Source organism: Vicia villosa, unplaced genomic scaffold (genome assembly GCF_029867415.1).
Source record: "Vicia villosa cultivar HV-30 ecotype Madison, WI unplaced genomic scaffold, Vvil1.0 ctg.003268F_1_1, whole genome shotgun sequence".
NCBI lineage: Eukaryota > Viridiplantae > Streptophyta > Magnoliopsida > Fabales > Fabaceae > Vicia > Vicia villosa.
Genome location: NW_026706157.1, coordinates 26,456 through 36,826, shown reverse-complemented (window position 1 = coordinate 36,826; position 10,371 = coordinate 26,456). Strand labels below are relative to the sequence as shown.

General features: G+C 40.9%; 1 protein-coding gene across 1 annotated transcript; it reads left to right on the top strand.

Moving 5' to 3' along the window:
- Positions 1 to 8,110: 8,110 nt before the first annotated feature.
- Positions 8,111 to 9,385, top strand: LOC131640672 (uncharacterized). The gene has a single exon (XM_058911057.1). It carries the CDS (start codon positions 8,111 to 8,113, stop codon positions 9,383 to 9,385), a length of 1,275 nt encoding a protein of 424 aa, XP_058767040.1.
- The last annotated feature ends 986 nt before the right edge of the window (positions 9,386 to 10,371 follow it).

Genomic DNA, 10,371 nt, shown 5'->3' with positions numbered 1-10,371 from the left:
TGAGATAATAAAGCTTCTCTGAGAAATCCGAACGAATTTGCTCATGTACGTTTAATTTTTCCCTTCGTTCGTCTCTGATTGTTGCTGTTAATACTGAGTCGTGTGTTGGATGTTGCAGTGTCGCTTCAAAGTAAAATTGTGGTGGTGAACGGTGGTTTTGATGACGATGCGTCTTGCTTCTTGCTATTTTCGAACCTGATTGAATGTTGTGTGCAGGTTATGAGTTGTGTGATCTGAACACGTAGTCGGAGGCGGTGGAACATCGAAGGAAGTATTGAAGTGACGCTGAATAACGTCGTATGAGAGTTGTTGAAGATGATACAGCTGCTACGAATCGAAGAATCGACGCCGGTACTTGCGATTTAGGCGATGAAGATGATGGAAATTGATGAAGGTGGAAACTGAGTTATGGTATGGATCGGTGCAGAAACGATGATGGGGATCTACATTTTTTTGAAGTGATGTTGAGGAATTTTTGGTATGAAGGTTTGGAGTCTGTTTGTAAGTTTCAATGAAGGAAACGTGAATTGGTGGGGAGAAGATTCAAAATCAATTTCAACAGCATAACGCTACCTTTCCTTTTCTCCCCTTTTTTTGAATCTGGAACTGTGTTTATATAGTCATGAGTTGGCGAGGATTGTGTGAGAAATTTGAGAGGGAAAGTTGAGAATTTTGTTACAGATTCGGAGAGGAAGCCGGGTGAATGTTTTGGGAAAAATTATGGCCATTGATTAATCGTGAAAGGAGGGTTAAGATTGCAAGTTGTGATTGTTTGAAATGCACATGAAGAAAACTTGGAATGAAATGGCAGAAAACGTGACATGCTTGGGGTGAAGGGAAAACGTGAATTCCCTTGCTGAGATCGTGACTTTGCTTGCTTCACGTGGTCCCACATAAATTTCTTCTTGGCTTTCAAATATCTTTAAAAATGCTTCTTCAAAATGATAATGGGCCTTTAAATTGAACTTGCAAATGGACCAATAATGAACCTCCCTTAGTTATTTGCACCTACATTATACAAAAATAATTACAAAAGATAATAGCCTAATAACAAAAAAGAGATTTATTAGTTTTAATTTTAAAATCCAATCTTAAACTAAAATTGAATTTCAAAATTATAAATATAAATCTGAAAAGGTTATTGACATAAAACATAATTGGATGAAATGCGATGATAAGATCGTAGGATAAAAATCAGGGTGCAACAACATCCATATCTTACTTATTGATTATCATACTCACTTGTTTGTTCTTGTGTCACATGATATCACACACACAAACACACACATGAGGCTTTCATTGTTAAGTATTTTAAAGCTTTTCACTTGTTTTATGGTTTAGTATTGTTAAAGCTTAACCAAACCCTTTTGTTTTCAAACCTTGGTACTAAGAGTAGAATTATTCCCGGTGAAACTATTCTTAGTCCATTGACCTTCGTATTGTTAAAGCTAGGTCTTTTTGTTTTTAAACCTTGGTGTTAAGAGAAGAATTATTCCCGGTGAAACTTCTCCTAACCCATTGACCTTGTATTTTAAAGCTTGGTCCCTTTTGTTTTAAAATTGTTAAGTATTTTAAAGCTTAACCCTTTTAAACTTATTAGGTATTTTAAGGCCTAATCCCCTATTAAACTTGTTAAGTATTTTAAAGCTTAACTCTCTTTTAAAAAACTTGTGAGTATTTTAAAGCTCACAACCAAAAAGATTTTGGCCACTTTGGCCCCTTTTTCCCTTTTAAGAGAAACTACAGAAGCTATGACTTCCCTATTGTTAAAGAGGTATGTAGGCCTAAGACGCGATGTCTTATCGAGCTCACTTTCAAAAACTTTCTTTTCCCATCCCCACACTCTTTTTAAACAAGTTTTTCACATAGGATTTTCAAAAAAGGGTATGTATAAACAAAAGACAATAACATAAAACAAAGGGGTTCCCATGGAGTACCATGGATATGAGGGGTGCTTAAAACCTCCCCCTTGTATAACAAACCCTCCGTAGCCAGAACTATGATAAGTTTATTAGTTTTGATTTTAAAAACTTTTGTGGGTTTTATTCGCTCTTTCACCCATTCCATTTTTGGAAAAAATAAAGCGCGGTGGCGAATATGTTTTAAAATGAGCTAAGTCTATCCCATGACTCTAGTCTCACCAATTTCACCGCTACAGAAAAGTGGCGACTCTGCTGGGGATACTGATCAAACTATTGGTGTATCTTTGAAAGGGTTGACCCAATCTTTTTTTTGTTATTATATTTTTTTATTATCTTTATTTTTGTACATAACCTCTTATTTATGTCTTTTACTTTCGTGTGTGTATACTTGTTATTTTAATGGGTTGTATTGGGAAAGGGAGTGATGCCCCTTGCGGTGAGACAAATACTAACCCGGATTTAGAGTGTACACTTGTTATAGGATACTGGTATAGTCATTTTGATCTCGAGGGTGTAGGCCCAAAGAAGTCAATTTGAGATCCATCACTCAGTGGAGGCCTTTTGGAAGTAACTTTGTTGACCATGTAGTTGGAAATACATCGTTGCGCTCAATTAGGTTGAAGAAGCTGGGGACCTAGAAACCCTTAACCAATCTTGGCCATTAAGATGTAGTGTGGAAACTATGTCTGATTCACTTTCACAATAGTTGTTACACGAGGCTACGCTCAGATGAGGTTCTCTTGGATTTTGTTCAAATGAGTATGTTGATACTAAGTTTACAATCTCCAAGTTGGGCTGCTTGAGTCTGGGAAATAATAGAACCTTGATCTACAGGTACAAAATAACCATAGTACACACCTTTGGATGGGTAGATCTTTGGCTCCATGCTCGTGACTTTGAACCCTCAAGCCCATGTTTTTGCTATGTTTGCATTCATTCATCCATGCATCTTAAAAACATAATATCTTTCAACAAATTAAAAGAAACCTCTTGTTTTGTAAACATTATAGGGATAGAACTTGAAAGAAGAAAATCCAAGAAATATACTTTCAAGAGTTTAGAGGTGGAAGAATTGAGAAAGCTAGGATCTTTGATTGTTGATCAAGATACGTTTTGTAGCGAGTATGGAAGATTGTTGTATCTCCTCAGAACCAAGATGGAAGAAGGAATCCTCTCCACTTTTATCCATTTCTATGACTCATTATATCATTGCTTCACCTTTCCTGATTATCAACTATTGCCCATTTTGGAAGAATATTCAAGCATTATTGGGTTACCTGTTACTGGAAGAATTCCTTTCACTGGTTTAGAACAAGATCCCAAGCCTTGTGAAATTGCAAAATCCACTCATTTGAGAAAGGGAGATATTTAAAAGAACATGGTCACTAAAGGAGGATTACCTGGATTACCTGCTGAGTTCTTAATTGAGAAAGCTCTCACCTTGTCACAAGAAATAAAGGAAGAAGACTTTGAAGCTGTTTTTTCCTTGTTAGTGTATGGGTTGTTCTTGTTCCCTAACATTAACAACTTTGTTGATATGAATGCCATCAAGATCTTTATGAAGAAGAAGCCTAGACTTTAATTTCTTTTTGTTTTCATGTATATTTTTAGACTTGCTTAGTATAGTTTAGACTTAGAATTTTTCCTTCAAACAATAACTCTAGGTTTAGAAATTAGGCTAGTCCCCCCTTTTTTTTCATTCTTTTTCTTTTACAACACTAAAACACTTAATAAATACTCAAAATAAAATCCCTTTAAAAAATACAAAGAAAACACTTAAAAAACATTAATAAAAAACATTAATAAAGGTTGAAAAGCAATAAATAGGGAATGGAAACTTGGGTCTCCCTTGCTTAAGGGAATCACTCGAGCGGAAATTCCCAATCTAAAAAATACAAACCAAAGGGTAACTCGAGTCTCCCTTGCTTAAGGGATCCACTCGAAACACCCAAACTCTCTTCTGTCTCTCGCCCTCGTGGCATTCTTAAGAACATGTTGAATCCATTCCATAATTAGGCGTGTAAGTCTCCAAAGGTCGAGCATCGTGGAGTGCGACTTTAACCTCTGTTCAACTAAAAAACACAAAACAAATGGAAACTATTGAGCCGAACTACGGCGCTCTGATTCCTGAAAAGGATACGTAGGCATTGGGTCGCGGGGCCTAAGTGAGCACACTTGTAAATAATTCCTTCTTTTCCCCCGTATTTCTTTTGCATTCATTCGCTTTTAGGTTTAGACATTAGACACCCTTTAGATAGAAACAAACATAGGTGGATACCATCGAGTACGATGTGTGCGAGGGGTGCTAGCACCTTCCCCTTGCGTAACCGACTCCCGTACCCTATTCTCTGGTCGAAAGACCTTGTTCTTATTCTGAGTTAGGTTTCCTGGTATTCCTCTCCCGCGATGGGATAAATATATTAGTGGCGACTCTGATTCCATTTTTTGTGGTAGAGACAGCTGGCGACTCTGCTGGGGAAGTCAGACCTATTGCGGGTCCGTACTTAGCGAGTCGATCCTAGCCTTTGTTTGTTTTATTTTATTGGGTGTTTCTTTGTTTATTATATGTTTGCATCATTTATATGCTTGCATATCATGTCTATTTTCCGCGTGCATATCATGTTTACTTCCCGCATGCATCTGGACTATATTATGGGTCCCCGTGGGGGCCACATATTTTTCTGCTTTATTTTGCAGGTGGGGGGTTTGTGTGAGGTAAAATGCCCACTACCCAGGCCAATGACACCTAGGATTAACGTGGATGCTCATGTCAACTCCTGTAGAGCTTGCTATGATCGAGCTTGACACGGGGTACCACAACTGGGCGAGGTTTTTTCATGGAACACTGTGTCTGGCACGCTTGTTGCCTCAAACACTTTGTACCCCGTGGGAACTGTAGACCCTAGTGACCATTAGGGACCACCTGTCCGTGTCTAGAATACATACCTGTGAGATTGGGGTGGGACAGGATACTAGCCTTCATCATACCCGGATTCCTATATTGCAATCTGAAGCCGGAATTTTGAACCTGTTGTATTCAGTATTGCTTAGATATCCAGAACTGCGAGAGACATTCAGTCTCTCTTCACATTGCACACATGACACATCACGCCACTGCATCCACCTCACCTCATTCGTGGAGAATCCCAAAGTCTATTTCCAAAAAAATATATGATCTTTCATCTCCAAAAAAAAATAATAATAAAAAAAAGAAAAAAAAAGAAGAAATGGAGAGATAATGAAAAGACTTTAGAATTCTCCCAATGAAATGCATTCCGCCATATCATTTAACATACATGTTCATTTATTTTCAGGAAATTTTGGCTTTGTCTCCGACCAACACATGGCCCCACCAATGAAGACTGGAAGTCGTAACCTCTCCTACACTTTCTCGAATCCGAATCTGGATTCTCTCGAGGGGTTGGCAAAAATGATCACGCCGGATGAGAGGACCAAGTTCCGAGAAAAATATGGGTATATTCTGAGCCTTCTCAAGATGTCGTTCACTAAGTATGAGCAGGAGGGAGTTCAGACTTTGCTCTAGTTCTACAATCCTTCTCTTCGCTGCTTCATGTTCCCCGACTACCTCTTGGTTCCTACATTAGAGGAGTATTCTCTTTTCCTCGGCATTCCTATCAAAAAGGAAGTGTCGTACTATGGCACCATGGAGGCTCCTACTTCCCTTGAAATTTCTAAGGCTCTTTATTTGAGCAAATCGGTTGTGGAGGCGAATCTCGATAGGAAAGGGAATTGTCTTGGTTTTCATCTTGAGTTCTTGGTTCAGAAGGGTCGTGATGCTGTTGTGGCTAAAGAATGGGACACATATAGGGCTATCCTGGCTCTAGGTATCTATGCCATTATGATGTTCCCAAATGTGGTTAATTTTGTAGACATGAGCGTGATTCACATATTCATTCTGCAAAACTCGGTTCCTACGTTTTTGGGGGATGTTTATCATTCCATCCATCATAAGAATAGCCAAAAGGGAGGTTTGGTCAGGTGCTGCGCTCCATTGCTATACCGTTGGTTTAGATCACATCTCCCCGAGCGTGGTGCTTTTGTTGATAATAGGCACACATCTAAATAGGCTGAGAGGATCATGGGGCTTGTGGCCAAAGACATTGTTTAGTACAATAGGGCATTAGATGACATGGAAATCATTATGAGTTGCGGCAAATTTGACAATGTGCCTCTCATGGGTCTAAGGGGTGGAATCAATTACAATCCTATCTTGGCTAGAAGAACTTTTGGGTACGCTTTTGTGAGTCCTCCCGAACGAACAGAGATTGATGAGTTTTTATTCTATCATTTGGCCACTGACAATGGAAAAATGGGAGAAGCGGTGCAAGCTTGGAAAAGCATTTGTTGGAGAGATAAGAAACATTTTGGCCTAAGAGATTGCGCTACTTATGAGGGCTACACTAAGTGGGTAAAATCTGTGGCTGACATTCAAGGGATGCCTTTTCCTCCTAAGGATCCCTTATATCCTCCATCCGGTGAACAATCAGATATTGTCTCCATGTCTCGCTATAATCAAACGGTGGAGCATAACAGAAAGTTAACTGAACAGGTGGAAACAGTGCCGTTAATATGAATACCGCTCGACAAGAAAAGCTTTCTGCACTCCATAAATTGAAACTAAGAGAAATAGAGCTCGAAGAGTTCTATGCCATGGGGAGTACTTCTCGGAAGAGATCAAGACCACTCGAGGGTTCTAAGGATGCCGAGGCTCAAGAAACAAAGTTGAAAGAACATTATGAGGCTCAATTGGCAGAATTAACTGAACGACTCCAGATTCAGACTAAAGAAGCCAACTTAGAAAAGGTCCGTCGTAAGAAAGCAGACAAACACTTGCTGGAACGACAAGGAAAGCTGGAGAAATGTTATGAGGAAATCTGAGAGCTGAAGGGTCGGATAAGGGAAAAGGATCAGAATAATGCCCAAATTCAGGAAGAAGCAATGTATTGGGAGTTAAAGAACCACCAAATGGAGGGGATGCATTTTAGGAAGGATCTGCTGATTCAAGAAATCATTAAGAGGCCAACCCGTAATGATACCAAGAAGCTTTTCAAAGAAATGAAGACATGGAGTGACAAGAACATTGTAGAAAGCCCTCTCCGTTGTGTAGACATGGAGGATCCCGCTTAGTGATGACTTTGTTGTTCGAATCACCACCAGACTTGTTGGATGGGGTTCCTAGTTCCATTTATTTGTTTTGTTGGCTCATGAGAGCGGATTAATTTGTGATTCCGATTATGTCAAGAACTTGGTTACAAATCTAATGGAGTTTTCTTATTCATCTTGGCTGTACTTCAGGTTCTCCTATTATTTTGTGTTGTTGGTTTGACACAAAGCTAAAGGATCCTAAAAATAATAAAAAACATGACATTCGCATGCATACATGCACACATGCATTTCATACATTCATATATATGACAGGTACACCAGATGGTATTCTTGTTTGACTAATCAGGTTTTCTCTTTCAGCAATTTCACCTCCACCTACGCATCGCTACTATACAAGGGCTAATCAATCACTGCAAATGGATCAGTTAAGGGATGACCTTATCCAGATGAGAGCTCAAGTTACTTCTGAGATGGCTCAGTTCATGGAAGTCATGCAAGGCATGGCTGATCGCCAAGAAGAGCTCAGAATCCGTATGGACACAGTTGCTCAGGTTGTTGCGGGCCCCCCGCAAAGAAATTCTGCTGATATCCGTGTCAATGGAGAGCCTGTGAGCGGAGGACCTGGTGTAATTCCTCCTGCTTCCAATCAAGGTAATCCTCGTGGGCCTCCTCAGCCTACTCCTGAAGGACAACCTACACAACAAATCAGAAGGACCGCTGTCGTTCCCGTGTTGGAAGAGGACCGACACGAGTATTTGTTTCCTGAAAGTGAATGGGGATTTCCACATGATGCAGGGAGGATGTTTAGAGGTCTGGAGGAAAGGATGAGGGCCATGGAAGGCCAAGGACTGGGGATGGATATCAACGACTTGGGTTTAGTTCCTGGTGTCCGTGTGCCACCTACGTTTAAGGTACCTGATTTCGAGAAATACAAGGGGAATACTTGTCCTAAGACACATGTCTGAGCTTATTATCGCAAAATGCATGTGTACTCTGAGGACGAAGGATTGTTGATGCACTTCTTCTAAGATAGCCTGACTTGGGCATCTTTGGAGTGGTACATGAGATTGGAGAGAGCTAATATCCGAAGTTGGAGGGACCTAGTTGAGGCCTTCATAAAGCAGTATCCGTATAATGTTGACATGGCACCAAATCGCACTCAGTTACAGAATCTAGCCCAAAAAGCTAATGAGTCCTTCAAGGAATATGCGCAGAAATGGCGCGAGTTGGCGGCTAGAGTCCAACCGCCCATGCTGGAAAGAAAGACGATGGATATGTTCACCAATACTCTGGAGGGTCAATATTACTCCGCCTGCTCTGCATCCTCGAGCTTCGCCGATTTGGTCATGATTGGTGAACGTATTGAAAGTAGGATTAAGGCTGGTAGAACACAAAATCCAAGTGCTTCTAGTTCTTCCTCTGGGGCTGGTGGAAAGAAGCCATACAATGGATTTGCCAAGAAAAGAGATGGCGAGACTAGTGCTGCTTACTATGGTCAAGGCAAGGGCCATGCTTATCAACAAGTAGCCGTTGTGACTATACCAAATGCACCTTTTCAGCAACATCAACAACGAGGGTATACTCCACGTCAATATCAACCGAAAGCGCCTGGAAGGGTTTTTGATCCGATCCCGATGACATATGCACAAGTATTGCCATACCTCCTCGATTTGAAGTTAATCCAATTGAGGACTCTAGCCACTCCTGCTAAGTTGCCTGCTAATTGGGATGCCAATGCGAGATGTGAATTCCACTCTGGGGCACCTGGACATAGCATTGAAAATTGTAAAGCGTTGAAGCATCAGGTTCAAAATCTTCTCGACTCTAAAGCCATAGAGTTTACTCTTACTCAAGGACCTAATGTTGTTCAGAATCCTTTGCCTCCCCATGGAGCTCACGCTGCAAATGCCATCGAGGTTGTTGAAGATACTCGCTTGGTCAAAGATGTGATCGAATTGGGATCTCTATTGCCATTATTGAAGGAGGAATTATTGAGGATGGGTCTATACTCTGGTTGTAGAGAATTCTGTATTGATTGCATGGCCATTTCCACAGTTTGTGATAAGGTGAAAAGTGGGGTTCAACAGTTGATAGATAGTGGGTATCTACAGTTTGAGCGTGTGCGACATCCTGAAATAGTCGAGAATGAAGTTAATCTGGCATTCATCCCGTATACTCCTGCCAAGATTCCAATTCCTGCCAGAACACCTCCTTTGGTCATTACATTGCCTGGTCCCGTCCCGTATAACAGTGACAAAGCAATCCCATGGAATTATGGGGGAGAAGTTTTCTACCAAGGCGCCAAGTATGAGATTAAATTGCCGGTTGAGAAATAAGATGTGGATAATGTTCTTGGTATTGGAAGAATAACAAGGAGTGGTCGTATTTTCAATCCTCCCTAGAATACTCGCGATGATAATGCAGAAGCTCTAGCTCAAGCTAAAGGGAAAAGAGTGGTAGAAGATACAGTGGATCAGGGGCAAAGCTCCAATTCTGAAGATACTGTGGACAAAGAGATGGAAGAGTTCCTAAAGATCATCAAGAAAAGTGAGTATAAAGTGGTTGATCAATTGAGTCAAACTCAATCAAAGATTTCGATTTTGCAGTTGCTTTTGTGTTCGGAGACACATCGAAATGCTTTGTTGAGACTTCAAAGTACTGCCTTTGTCCCTCCGGAGATCTTAGTGAATCAACTTGAAGGAGTGGTGTCAAACATCAATGCTGGTAATGGGTTGGGATTCACTGATGCAGACTTGCCTTCCGAAGGCAGAAACCACAACAAAGCTTTGCATATATCAGTGGAGTGTAAAGGGGCTATGTTATCACGTGTTCTCGTGGATACTGGATCTTCTTTGAATGTATTACCGAAGTCGTCTTTGATGAGGATAGATTATTCTGGTGTTGAGATAAGGCCGAGTGAATTGACGGTGAGAGCAGTTGATGGCTCGAAGAGATCAGTGTTTGGGGAAGTTGACTTGCCAATAACGATAGGTCCCCAGCTCTTCGCCATTACTTTCTTCGTGATGGACATCCACCCATCCTACAATTGTCTCCTAGGACGTCCATGGATCCATGCTGCTGGGGCCGTGACTTCCACATTGCATCAGAAACTCAAATTTGCGACTCAAGGAAAGATAGTCACAATACGTGGGGAAGAAGAACACATAGTAAGTCATCATGCGTCCTTCAGGTATATCGAGGTGGAAGGAGAGGTCCACGAGACGCCATGCCAGGCCTTTGAGGCTGTCCAGACTATCAAGATCTCTTATGTTGAAAATAAGAAGTTGGAGGCTCCCATGTCTTCACTAAAGGAAGCTAAAGC